The sequence below is a fragment of the Megalops cyprinoides genome, chromosome 2, assembly GCF_013368585.1.
Source record: "Megalops cyprinoides isolate fMegCyp1 chromosome 2, fMegCyp1.pri, whole genome shotgun sequence".
Lineage (NCBI taxonomy): Eukaryota > Metazoa > Chordata > Actinopteri > Elopiformes > Megalopidae > Megalops > Megalops cyprinoides.
Window position 1 is genome coordinate 51,704,150 of NC_050584.1, and position 14,728 is coordinate 51,718,877.

General features: G+C 41.6%; 1 protein-coding gene across 1 annotated transcript in view; it reads left to right on the forward strand.

Moving 5' to 3' along the window:
- Positions 1-1,951: 1,951 nt before the first annotated feature.
- pik3r3b (phosphoinositide-3-kinase, regulatory subunit 3b (gamma)) overlaps positions 1,952-14,728 on the forward strand; it is a 125,797-nt gene continuing 113,020 nt past the window's right edge. The window contains exons 1-2 of the mRNA XM_036517456.1: positions 1,952-2,302; positions 2,694-3,614. Coding sequence (XP_036373349.1) covers positions 3,290-3,614 — 325 coding nt within the window. The 5' untranslated portion in view covers positions 1,952-2,302; positions 2,694-3,289. The remainder of the gene's footprint in view (positions 2,303-2,693; positions 3,615-14,728) is intronic.

A 14,728-nucleotide genomic window follows, 5' to 3' on the forward strand; every position in this document is an offset into this window, starting at 1 on the left:
TGATATTGTCCATAAACTGCATTAAGGTTAGATAAGATGAATAAAGTCAAGTGGTGCTCATATTAATACTCTTTTGGCACAGTCTTCCAGCAAATGAAGTAAATAAATAAATAAGTGCAGTGGTGTTATACAGTAGATTTGATTTTCTTTGAAGTAAGCAATCATATTTGAGTGCTGTCACGGTGTGTTGGTGGTGAGATGCAGCTGAAAAAGAGCACTTGCCTCACAGAAGTGACCCAAATATTGTAACAGCTCGCAAGGCATATTTTAAAATCAATGTGTATGCTGTTAAAGCAGTATCATTTATGAATAAATTAATAATTTGTTCAAGATCCCAGTAATGATCCTAATACACATTTATTAAATGTGTCTGTATGTTCAGTTACCTGCATCTTATAGCTTTTTCATGGCTTATTTGTTTTGTTCCATGAAAACAGATATCACCATATTTTTTCAATACACAAATGCTGTGGCATCTAGTATGTATGGGCTTAACAGGAATATTGATGACAAACAATAAAACCTGTAAGGTAACATGTATGCAACGAACACACATCATCACTAAAAGTCCATTTTTTCCTTAGCAGACTTCCAGGACCTGGGTTAATGGAATAAATATGGCCACATATGCTCCTGCTAGCTCATTAGGTACACTCTCTGATGCTTACATTTTCTGTTCAGATTTGCCATATCACTGCAGCAAAACTAACAGTCTGATGGCATGTTTAATCTTAATATATCTAGCTAACTCACAAGCTGCATATTCAAAATGGTGCCTTGCCAAATGGTAAATATGTCTCAGTGATAGTGCAGAGCAAAGTGTTTATTTAACCTGAATGACTATATGAGTCTCGTATGCTTGCAGGAAAAAAAACAAAAACATTTTGTTAGCAAAGGTATTGATGAATCTATCAATCCTCATAATTATTCCTGATAATTAATTACATCAACATGGCAAAGTTGATCTCTGCCCAACCCAGAAAAGGGGATCTAAATGTATGACCAAATGATATTGTTATCATGTATTTGAGGAATCATATCACCAATTTTTTTCATATGTTGACCTTTTTTGAGAAAAAGGTTCTTCTCTTCCTGATGTCTTACAGACTATTTTCTCATTTGACTGGTTTTGTTGCTTTTGACATTTGAACAACCAAAAACTACAGGGAATGACTCTTGTACCTGTAACCATTGTACTTGCCCTTTAACCTTATATACAATGACTTACAGCACTTCTGTGAAAAAAAATCAGTTAAAATATGCCATTTTTGCACAAGCAGCAGTGTATATTATCACTGATTGGACATTATTAAAGAAAAATAAAAAAAGGAAAAAATAGTTCTGAAAAAATATAGCTCACTTCTCACTCCACTTACCTTTGTGTAGCCAATGCAATAAAAGCTAGTCACTTATACAGCTCACATTTTACATAAGTTCCACTTATACAGCTTGTTGCTGTTTAGTTTTAAATGTGAAACTACTGTGAGTAGGCTTTTTAATACCCTCTGGGTATTGACTCTTGTCTCATACCACCACCACCACCAATGAATAGATTGGGAAGGCAATCACCCCTAGATAATTATTGCTGAAAATGCAGCATGTTAATTTAATCCTATTCCTTTAGCCTCACTGCAATAGCAAGAGTTTTCTTGTCGTAGGATGACAAAATGCATAGGGTATGCATATGCTGTGGTAACTTTCCCACAACTAGTAGATAACCAGCTAATATTTTGAAGAAACTGGAAAAATACCAAACCTAAACTAATGTATTTAAATGCACAACTTCGGAGCTTATGCACAGCGGATTCAGCCCTCTGCATAAACACCAGATCTTCCTCTCTTTACTTATGCGTCAGTGAGCTAGTGCTGCTGGACTGTTCGATAGTTAACTCTTTGCTTGCATTTCTGGCGACGTGTTACACGGAATTTTGAATCGCGTCCAGGTCGCCGTCGCATATGGAAGTATAATTGTGGGGTCGGAAGATATACCTGCCAGACTACTTTTAAAGGTGAACAAACTGCACACGCCGCAGAGTCCTGCTTCTTCGGCGAGACTGTAATTCACTGGCGACGGGGGTGTGGTTTCTGACATCATTCGTATAAATACTGTACTAGCTAGCTATAGCACTGGGGCTGTGAGGTCGGATTTAGCCACGCATTTTCTACAAAGACGCTACAGACGTCCATTGCAACGTTGTGTCCTGAACAAAAAATATTTCTTTGTCGGTCAGAAATCGAGGCCATTTGCTGTAACTGGATTGCCGACCTTACGCGCAAAGACTATCGCTTTCGGTGCAGAAAGGTAAGTTTCCTCTACATTTTATACAGTAACACTTTAGTTTCTGCATGCCGCTCAAGTTGTCTCGTGGCTATTATTCTCCTAGACGTACGCTTTGTAAGTTCCCACGCCGTTTCTCGGCAATAGCCGGATTTCGCATGCAGTACCAGACGAGTGCTCTACATTTATTAAGGACAGCAGACAGCGTTTCAACAAATTCTCACAATCATTTAAAAATGATACACGTTGCATTGTACGATTTTTTTCTAAATTCTCAATGATGAGGAATTTACAAAACACTGTTTGCCATTTGATTCAGTATTCGCTGTTTGATATTGTTTTGATGCAATGACAACTTTGCAAGTATGTTTTTCGGTGAATTGAGACACATAACACTAATAATATTTATTTTCAGGTGTGGAGGCTGTGTGACCTGGGCGCAAGGGCTTTATAAAAAAAAGGAAGTGTATTGGAAAGTGCTTGCCTGTCTGCAGTGGATTTATGTTGTCAGGTGCAGGTTTCCTCTAGCCACACCTGTGACTGAACTGTGAGAATTCTTGATAAATGTTGCATTGCCATCTGTGGAACAGTGCCACCGCTGCAGAATTTCAGGACGTTCTGCGCGGGCTGTAGGTCACGCAGTCCCGAAGCGTACCACCCTTCTCTCCCCTCGCCACCAACTCTCAACTTCTCTGTCCTGCTGTGCTGCAATTTTGTTGCCATCAACGTTTACCTGCCTATTTTGTAAATGCAGTCTATAACTTTCTCGTGTACATGTACCTTTAGGGTCTAAGCATCAGAGTATATCAGTATTGCACCAAATATTTTTTTCCCCCTCCCTTAGCATATGGTGCAGTTTTGGACTTTCAACCTGACTGCTGAATGCAGAGTATCTTGCCAGAAATATTAATGGGCAGGTCAGACTGAGTAGCTTTTTAAGTTTTTTTTTTTCTGAAGGGAGACAGAAGCACAATTCCTGCACACCCTTTAAGCTCATGAGATCCCCAGACCATGGGCTCTGACGGCTTTCAGTACCGCGCGCTCTTCGAGTACAAGAAGGAGCGAGGAGATGACATTTCTCTGGAGCCTGGTGACATCCTGACTGTGAGCAAGATGTCCCTTCTGACACCGGAGTACCAAGAGGGGGACGAGCGGAGCCCCAAGGGCTGGCTGCACGGGACCAACGAGAGGACCAAAGAGAAGGGAGACTTCCCCGGCACCTTCGTGGAGTACATGGGGCTGCTGAGGGTCGGCCCGCCCACTGTGAAGCCATGGCCCAGACCGGTGCCTCCAACCCCAGGGGGACTGCAGGCGGCAGGGGCCACAGCCGCAGGAGGTGGGTTTGAGCGCATGGCACCTCTATGAAATGCATCTGCAGTGAAATACTTACCTGTGCCTGACGTGTAATGGAAAGAGGGAAAGTGAAATGTCAGCGTAATGTATTCAGGTGATTGTAACTTAGATGATGTCCACATAACAGGAGGTGGTGTGGGACAGGAGGCTATGTGCTGGTGTATTGCTGGACTGGAGGTGGTTGCATGAACTGTTTTGCCACACACACCGCGCATGCCTGGGATTTCCAAACCGATGTAAACAGGGCCCCCACAAATGTTCCAGAGTCAAGACGCTTTCATGTTAAGGGCGCAGAATGAGGACTGAAATAAATGCATTCCTCCACCCTTCCAAAATTGTTATGTGGTAATCACTTTGTTCTGTGTTTTCCAAGGAGGTATTAAACTTCGCTGTCAGATGTTGGACAGCTCAGGCAGAAATGTACTTTGTTGTCCCATAATGTTCTTTTTACTCAATCGATACATAATCAGTCCCAGGTGTTTATGTTGCTAATGTGGAAAAGCTTAGGCCTGTAAGCACCAAGATGGCAGGCAAAAAAAAGATGCTGAGTTTTCATGCGCTTGCATGACTGTTACTGAGGGGGGAAAACTCATAAATTATTCTATGACCCTGGCATTCTGTGTTTAATCAGAATGCAGTTCGACCAGTTAGAGTCTGACAAAGGAACCAAGGGAGAGCTACCAAGTGGAGCGTAGGGGAAAACGGAGTTTGAAAACCTTCAAAACCTCTTAGTGTGTTTATGGGGCTCAGCTCTGGGACTATGAGTCTGGCTGGTCCCAGGGAGGTGTGGTGTATTTTTGTGTGTTTGAGGGTGTTTAGCTGCTAACTGGATCAGATGGCTCTGTTGTTCCAAGATTGCTGTTTTATTGCAAGTTTCTGGCATGCCGTTCTTTCTTTTAGGCAGAAGGAGTTGTGTACTTTGTGCTGTTTTTGGATGCTGATTTGTATGTCTCGGTTGCTTCAGGGCAATCTTCAGTGTACTGCATAAGTACCTGAAGCCATTCTCAAGCCTTGTCTGACAATATCAAAAGACTTTTTTAATAATTGATCACTGCTGGGTAGGAAGTAACATGTGCAGTAACACATTCTCCCAATTAGAATTCTGTCAGGTTTCAGAATTACACAAACCACAAAGGAAAGCTTGACACTTTGGAGAGCCATTCAGATGGGTGCATTGCTGTTCATTATGCACTTTGCTACCTCTTTGAACTTACAGTGATTTTTCCTAATCACATTAAGCTGCTGTAATGAAATCTTGCATCCCTGAAGGTGGAATAGGACTGGCTTAAGCTTTAATGTCCCAGTCAAGCGTTTATTTGAGTGAACTTGCTGTGCTCAGATATTTACAGATGAAAGTGATAAAGGCTTGTATTATTCATGTGCAAAGACATGTTTCTGTAGAACAGGAGGCATTGCAATTGTACCATTGCAATGCAGTTGCAGTTTTAAGTATCATTCCACTCTCACAATTAATACAGTTATTCAGACTGTGTTTATAGCTATTAGTGTCAGCTGAGGTGTTAGGGTTCCTGAATGGATATTGTAATAGTTATTATGACTGATTTAAATGGTCCTCATTGTGTGTGATCCCACAGCAGGGGACTAGTTAGAATAACCCAGGTGTAATTGTGACTATTGTTATTAAGTTAATAAATCGTTCAGCTGCACTGTTGTAATGATGACTGGGTTAGCCTTTAAAAAAAGACTAAATATCATCTTCCATTAAAAAAATAACGGCATCTTAAAAAGCCTACACTCTGTATGGTAGAGTTCCATTTGGATTCAAGCGTGTTATCATTGACTTTGTATTTCAGAGAAAAAAGTCATTTTGATTTTCAAGAGGTACAAGTACCCCTAGGAGTAGTTTACAAGATTGTAGCGGTACAAGGGTCAAGGGAAATAATTGTAGCTAATGAAAGTGAAATGGCAAACATCTTTAAGGGGTAATTCAGCCTTGGGAAGAAAGGTAAAAATTCCAGATATGGACTGAAAAGCTCTGCATTGTCAATAAATGATTAACTGTGGTCAGTATCCTGTGAGTTGGATATTTCACATGCATTGAATGTTATGTCATCTCTTACTGGACTCTGCAAACTTGAGTATCTTCCAGGAGTATGCGTTGTTGTAATTGTGTGATATAAAACTTCACCTTCACCACTGATTAGTTTTACTATTCAAGTGAAAAATCTTCCAGCTGTCTTAAAAGTAAGGTCTAACTGACATGTGCAGAACTCCCTGACGCACAGAAATGCCCCTTCCCTTTTCTCTGGAGGCGACAGTTTGCCAGCCTCCCGGAGTGACCTTCAGATGCATTGTCTCACATAATCTCCTTTCACCTCTGTCATAAAACACCACATTGCTTTCATTTTGAAAAAGAATCAGAAGTTTAAGCCATTCGCATTCACACATATATCCAGGGTATTTTCATCGTTTTGTGTGGATTCATGACCTGGGCTTTCAGTACTTTGTCTTGTTCCTTTCATTGAGCTCTTCCAGCCTTTAAATAAATGTCTGTGCCTGTAGTGTGTGACATTTGAAAGCAATTTGTACATCTGACTTTGTTTCGCTCTCTGATTTGACCTTGGTGTAAACTACAAGGTATTCTGTCCTTGCTTTCAAAATGATCAACACTGACCTTTTTCCACTTCTCTGCCAGAACCAAGCTGAGAGGTAAGTACAGCTCTGCGTGTTTTTTACAGCATTTTTGTTAAGCTGAGCCAGACCTAATTATACAGCTCTTACCCCATTGGCTGTCTCACGCTGGTCTGTTATGGAGTGGGTGGCTGTTAAGGACTGGGTGGCTACCATAGTGTGTGGTCATGCTGCTTTAGTCAGTGCCAGATCTGTCAGGGTTGATTGACAAGGTGTGAAGCACAGCTAGTAATCTATCTATGAAAAGACGGCATGTCCAAATTGCCATGTACAGTTGTTTTTGCAATTATCAAATGTTCTAGTCCTCTGTAGCAACGATTGGGTGATTTCTGTTTATGTTGATAACAGTGCTAACTTTATATTTATCCCTAATGGAATGGTAATTAGCCCTCTAAAAAGGTTTAATATAATACAGCAGACCTTTAAATATGTGATAAATACAGCAGCTGTCATCTTCAGTAAATTTATGTGTATTCCTCCTGCTTTGGTATCTGCAATGGTATATAGAGTACATTATGCATCTCCCTCAAGTTAGTGTGATGTGCTACAGTGCAAGTCCCGCAACAGAGGACTAAGCAAGCCTTGTCAGCCAGGCCTGGCTGTGTTCCAGCAGGGCTGGGCTGGGCTTCTGATGGTTCCATCAGTGGAAAAGGGGTGTGAGTTGCAGTGCTGCTGGGAAGATTGGCCCGCCTTGTGGAGGACCTCCTGAGGCTCCACTCTGTTCTAGGAAAGCTCATCAAAAGTAGAGCGGCTGCCGTGTGTGCGCACATTACTGCATTAGCCTTTACAAGGTCCTGTTTATAAGGTCAGCTCTCTCTCTCTCTCTCTCTCTCCTTCACATTCAGCAGAAATACAATTAGCATCTGTTTCAGCTGTAAACATTCAAGCCAATAAAGTACTGTAATTACTCATTCCAGTTTCAGTTTTTAACTGTTTCATAATTCCTTTCACCAGATTGACTGTAATGTGTGAACTTGATCCATTTCGTATTTGGCCCTACTGTATAATGTAGGTGATTTGGTGGTCTTTGTCATGTTCATGAATGGTGAACAAGGGCTCGTAATGGCAATTGATTAGCAGGTACCATCCTCTTTGTTAGCTCGTGACATTTGGGCAATTGCTCATACCTGAGTATCAAACTATTGATCAATCACAATCAGCAAAGACTTTTTAATTAACCTGCTATGTAGCATCTACTAGCTTCCGCAATTAGGTAAAGTCAATTGCCTGACTATTCTGTGTGTTTCTATCATGGTCTCTTCTACAATGAAGTGAATGATGAAACATGGACACTAATGGTAATAAAAGGAAAAGCACATTGTGTAGTGCAGATATATGGCATGCACTGTGAAGTGTATGTCAGGATCAGTGTGGTTCTCTGGGATCATTCAAGGAACAGGTTGATGGGTTTTTGCTTGGATCAATAAGCTAGCAGCAGCCAGATGAGCAGGCCTGGCTAAATTGCCTCATTTGTAACTATTTCTACATTATCAGGGACAAGGGTGAGCAGCAGGGAGGAGGCAGGCATTGGGTCTCTCTTTACCGATACTGAAGAAAGCAGAATGAGCTTGTGTTGCACATGCATATTCACTTATTTATTTTACAGATGTCACCAGTGCAGTATGACTGGAAATTCAAAGGTGTCGTTTCTGTGTGGAGGAACATTATTCTGATTCACAGATTATTCATTTTCTTCACTCCTGTCTGTACAATTTCAGCATGTCGCCAGTGGTGGCCATCATATATAGTGTTTGTGGCAGGGAAAGAAAATGGCTTCAAGATTAATGTTGTAGCTTTTTGGGTCAAAACTGTAGGATTTAACCTTGATATTTCATAAGTCTTTAGTCTCTAGTGCAAGGAGAAACAGGCAATGACCCAGTATAGTTCAGAGCTGTTGTCTATGCCGTTGGGTTTGGAAGGCTGGAAGGAATCTATTGCAGTCTGACTGTAGCCTGTATCATGGAGGCAGTAAAGTTGGATAAAGTGTTCTGTTGTAGCAGGGGGGATAGATATTTACATGCGGCACTCTATGGCTGTGCTTCATTTGAACCTCTGAGAGTGACTCACCCATGTGAAGGGTGGTTCAGACAGGCTCCTGGCAGAACACTCGCTGGCTCACAGATGCGTTATTGAGCTGTGGCTGGAAATGTGGCGTGGTAATTTCACATATTCAGGCTTTTTAAAATTGGATTAGGCTGAGCGATATTACCACATATCACTTAGGATTTACTAATGAAGTGAAGACTGAATTCAGGCAGAATTAGGTGAATACACCATCTTCTCATGTGTGTCAGGGTCCTAAGAGATGTATATATAAAACAATGTGATCAGTTCATAGGTTCATGACAAGATTTTTGCGATTCTGGCTGCTTTTTTCCCATTAAAGATGTTAGCGATAATCAGTTGATCAGCACTGCTGGAAACAGTTGACTGTGTGTTCTATGTGAAGAATGTGGGAATACAAAGTTTAAAAAAATCTCTCCAGTATTATTTATGTAGGAGACGTACAGCACACACATCTGTTATTATGCGTTAAAGTGTGCATTTATTGATTGGTTGTCCTATTAGGGATAAAAGCAGTCTGGTAGAACTATTACATACATCTGAAGAAAATATACAAGCTGGTAAATGAGGGTTTACATAATCACTGGGTATGATAATTTGTTCAAGTAGCAATGTTATTTTTAGCTGAAGGACTCTATGTTAAAATGGGACACTCCACCATTACTAATTCAAGATACAGTTGTAAAAATACATTTTTCTTTGAGGCTGACTTGTTCTGGTTAGAGAGCATTGACAGGTTATAACTGGTAGACCTTTCTGAGTTGTAACTGTAGCCTTTGTTGACAAGATGAAATTCGTTCCTGAGGGTAGTCCTATGTCCCTGACAGGGTGCAGTGTCAGCATGGTTCTGAATGCCTTTTAGCTAGCATTAAGCACAGAGCCCCCCACCCATATACTGTAAGTATAATGTTCCCTCCACACTAGGATAAGTATTGACTTTGGGTGATATTTTACTGACATCATGGAAGTAACCACTGAGGGAGTGAGGATAGGGAAGAGTAAAGAGTAGGGAAGTGTGTCTTGTGCATTATTGCCTGTGACTAAAAAATGGTCCTAGCCTGTGATGCAAAGAATTATGGGAAGTGTTGAGAGGGAATAATGGTGGGATGGTAGATCAGGCTTCCTTCATCCATTGGTTAGGAATAGTCCTTAGGTTGGCCTCTGCTTAAGTTCCATTCCTCATCATCAAGTGTCAAGTAAGGCTTATGCAAAGCTGAACTTGAAAGCAACCACCGAGTCTGAAAGGCAGAAAGACGAAAGCCAAGTGGGCAAAAGTACTGAACGATTGCAGTTCAGCTGAATCTTGTAGTGTCTTATGTTTGGTTTTGCAAAATTGAGCTAACTCAATTAATACAAAACATTGTAACAACCTGGATGAGGTTTTCTCACTTGTAACTCCAGCAGGGGCAGACTTTTACGGTTCGCTTTGGCTGCACTGAAACCTTGTTTAAGGACTTTGTTTGAGAATAACAAAGGATTTTGTCATATAAGTGCACAAAAATAGCTGTAGCATCTCCCATCAGGGACTGTCTGCTGCACCCATACTCTTTGTAGTGTGTTGCTGTGTATATCCAGATACCCGTTTAGAATCTTGCACCACGCCAAGAAAACTTGAAATGCAGTCTTTGTATGCTGTTTTTGGGTTGCTGTTGTGGCTTTTCAATTATTCCATTTCCCAGGAATCCTCTAGAATATGATAAACACTGCCTTCACTGGGAGGGAAGCATACTATAAATCTCTCTTTTTGGATTGAGGGTACAATGGCCCACAACTGCTTTATACAAAGCCAGTGAAAAACTGTGGAGATATAAACAAGCATTTTATGCTACTCTTTATATTCTGTGAATTTGTGTGGACATAACTACCACTTGTCACATAATTTTGGCACAGGTGAATTTTTTTACAGAGGTTGCAAGACTTACAAGCCTTGGAAAAAAATTTAAATGCAAAACCGTGTGAAGTCTTCAGTTCCCTCTCCTTCCTGTTCTAAGGAATTCAGAATGAGCCATTCTCCATGCTATGTGATGAGGATACAGAAGGACATAAATGGCACAGTAAAGGAAATTCTTGCACTAAACACTTTCTGTTAGTCGTGAGCCGCCCGGCGATGTCACTTGGTGCTGTCACGTTATTGTGTTGCTGTGACTCAGGGTGGGGGGGAGATTATGCAGCTGTGAACACCAGCTAAACAGCCAAAGCTGTTTTATGGAACATAGGAAAGAATGAGGAGCTGCTGTAACAGAAAGGTGAGGTGCTCTTCTTGTCTCGCAGATAGAGAGGAGGAGGGAGGGGGCAGAGCGCGGGGGACTTCCTGGGGTGCACTGGAAGCCCCCTCAGTCTACCCCTCCTCTGAATGGCCTCATTGTGCTGCATTTGAGCTGCGGGCTGGAAGCGGGTGCGGGTCTTGGCACTGGGCACCACGTAGGGGAAAGACCTAGGCTAACCAGTTGGGGTTAAAGGGTGCCAACTGTCGAAGCTGGAGAGGAGAAAAGAACGTCTGTTTGCCTGGGAGGCTGCTCTCCGTGGGGATCAGGGAGAGATCTGCAGCTCAACAGCCTCTGGGACACTGGCTCACAGTTTGAGATGCGACTTGATATGTTTTGATACAGATGCGTGTGGAATGACCTGATTTTGTGTCAGCCTCTTCTTTAATTGTGTGAAGTGTGATGGTACTGATGATTTTGAATGATTGATATTTTAGGTTTTCTTTATTGAGTGAAATGGAGAGGATTATCACTGCCAGACTGGAATAAGGCGTTCTCTCTGAGTGCACTGAGAGCTGAATACCGAACAAAAGACGGCACAGTACAGTCCCCAGCAGGAGATGTCAGCTCTGGGCTTGCTGGAATTATACGAACAGCTTAGAACTTTGAAACATCCTTACTATTCCAGCAAATACCAGGCTTCAAAGTAAATTAGGTCTCGGTTTGGCAGAGACAGCAGTATGCCAATCTGCCCAAGTTTGCCCTCCAGTTAAGTGATTGTTTTCAATCCATCCTTGATCTTTTGGCTTTGTAGCAAATATGCTTTTTCTTAAGCAATACCCCAAAAAATCCTTGAAAAAAACATACTTGGTGGTGAAATATTTGTCCTTTAAATATATGTCACCATTTAAATAAAGGTGCCTCTCATTCTCACTTTCATCAGTTTTTTTTCTACAAGATTGTTTCTTATCACAGTTCATATGGCCCCATGTCATCATCTTTAAAAGATTGGCCTTGAGAACTATTTTGTGTAATTGAAATAATGAGGAGGTCAGAACTCCTGGCTTAACAAAACCCTGTGTACTGTAAGCATTGCATTAAATTCAAATGTTGAGTAAGTTTTTCCTTTTTGGCTCTGTTAACAGTGTTATTTTTTTGTTATGTAAGGCGTCAGTTGAGGCCAGAAGGACTTGTTGCATGAGAAAAATCATGCCATAGTATTACGGTGACATATCTGCCAACTCAGTCAAATTCTTTCTAGAAAAGCATAAATAAAGGTGATTCACTGTGGCAGGACATTGTATTCTGAAGGGCCAATAATGCAGTTTGAAGGTCAGGGATTTGAAAAAGTCCATTTTTTTCCCTCATTCTTGGCACACTGGTAATATGAGATGTCATTTTTCCCTTGTCTTACTTAATCCAGCAATGGCAGTTTTTTTTTTCTTTTTTTGCTTAATGTCCTTGATGTTGCTTTTTTTCTAGGCCTAAGCTATTTTTACATATCCCACAGGATCGTGGTTCTCTGAATTGAATGGAGGAGAGGTTTTAGGTGATCTCTGTGTGCTTCAAAGGACAAATAGCTAAAACCACGAAACCCAGACCTGTGCTCTCTGAAACACATCCAAGTGTAAAGAGAGATTCTGATTAGGTAGTAACTCCTTATCAGTGATGCTGTTACCACTAATGCAAGTTTATTTTACCTTAGCAATTTCACCACTGCTCTTTTTCATTGAAGGTCAAGAGTGGAGTTTAAAACAGCTTGCGCTTTCCAACAGAAGCCTTCTTGCTGCATAATTAAGACTTAAGCCAGTTGAATAATTGCACTTGCTGGCTAAGGCATTAGTTGAGGGTTTATTTTCTTTACATCAGATGTTATGGTGAGGACTAGGTTCACATACAGTAGCATATGAATGCTGCAAAACATAAATGTCATGGGGGTAAAATTAGAGATGCTGTGGCTCAGAATTACAGTGGCCATCTAGGGGGAAAAAAGATCTGGCCCATTACCTTATGGTCATCTGGAATCCATAATTTAGCAGAGCATGTATCATTAAATATGAAAAATTTAAGAGTGGAGAAACTTTCATCCTAGCTGTAAGCCTAATTGTTGGATGGAATACATTATCATGTGACTCTCTGAGTTAGATGCCTTTCCAGAACATTCACCACTGGTGTTTAGCAATGTCTCTGTTGTTCCTCATGTTAAAGTGTGTGTGTGTGTGTGTGGGAAAGTAAGCACATTCTTTATTGTTGTGTTTGAAGGCTTGTTTTGAACTGCCCCTGACCTGCCCCTCTGGTTTGTCCCTGTGCTATGGACTTCTACGCATGAGTTCCGTCGCTCCTAGCTATAGAGTGACTGCTCAAAACCAGTATACCCAGCTAGCCACTCTTTCCTTTGGGCTTGTAAAAAACTGAATTTAATGGATGTGGACCATATATTTTTGTAAAATTGTCTGGAGCCCTAGTTCATCATTTTTTGCCATAGACACAGTACTATATGCAGAAGGGGTAGTACATTATAGGGCCATTATTTGATGAATTGTTCTATGGATTAATGTGTAATCAAAAAAGGGAGTTCAAGTTCACTTGTAAAACTTACTGTGCATTCTCTAAATGTGTGGTCTCAAAATCCACTCAACAGAATTTGTTGAGGAATGGGGATTGAGAAAAGATGCAGTTTAACTGATTTGTTTAGAGTTCCAGTCACACAAGATAGCTTGAATAAGGGTCTGTGTGTGTGTGTGTGTGTGTGTGTGTGTGTGTGTGTTGGGGGGGGGGGGGGGGGGGGGGGGGGGGGGGTTCTGACTGACATCTCTCATTCAAGTGACCTGTGTTACTGGAGCATCATTTATGGAAGAAATTATTATCTGGTAATGTGGTTCTCCTTTGTGTATCATCGCCCCAGTGGCACAGTTTAAAAAAGAATTTCAGAAAAGAGTTCAGGCAGAGAGATGTTTTCATGTGAGAGAATGACAGAGGGCGAGGAAGCACGGCCGTATTGAGATGTCAACAGTCCGAGGAGTGCTTTTGGACCGGCGAAGTGTAAACAGCGCGGAGCGCTACCAGTGAGACACAGGAATGTTCTCAATGTGCTGTGGCGCGCTACGGCCTGCAACTGTGGGTTGTGAGGACTCCTCAGACCACAGCATTGCAGGCTGCGCTGCCTGCTGGCTTCACCCCGTCCCCGGCACGGCTCAGCCAGGCCGCTACAGCGGTCAGCCCTTGTGGCTCACGTAGGAAGTGTAGACACCACCCCTCCGAAACCAGGGCCTCTACCTCACATTCCACCGGGGGCCGTTTCTTCCACCACCGCACTGTCAGACTGGTAGGAACTGGTCTTGGAGGGGCCTCGTCTGCACCAAACTGCCTCTCTGTCCATTTACCTATTATGTTAACTCTGCAATGCGTATAGTAGTGTCCACTGGCCTTCGTATTTCCAGAATATTTTGGCAGCACACTGTGATTACCAGTGCATTTAGACAAAAAAAAATCATCTCAATTATATTAATGTCAGAACTATATGATTATAATTTATTTAGTTAGCTAGTGGCCAAGGAGTTTTCTGCTTGCATTGTAAAAGATTTAGACATTCTTAGAGCTGAATGATTTCTTGCAAAGCCACACATCAAACCTAACTTAGAGTGTCAGGAAAGTAGCTTTTGCGCTAGGGTTGTCTATGAGGGTGTAGAATACGCAGTGTGGGAGGACTGTACCCAAGTTGGCCCCTTTTAAGCATCAGTAGTGATACAGGACTTGTTGTGGTGTACTGTGGAACGGGTCTCTGCAGATGTGTGGTGTAGAACTTTTGTGTTACTGTCCCACTGTATCTCCCATCCCATGCATCTTCCAGTGTAGCCACCTTTCCTCCTCTGTCTTCATCACTTCCCATTCATTCATTTTTCCTCTTTTAAATGAGTAGCCTGCACAGTGTGACTAATACCACACAGAGTATTAGAAATGATTTGTTTGGGTGAAATAATTAAACTCACTGGCAAATTGAGAAATACTGTAGAAAGTTGTCAGAATTGCTCACGCTGTGTAGGTGGGCTTTCATTAACTCAGTAGATGTTCTTGTAAACACAATACCATGAATGAAACCTACAGTAACACTTCTACAGTATTTTCTGTTGCTGGCTTTGCAGTAAAAATGCCTATTGTGCAGTAGGGGTGAATACAT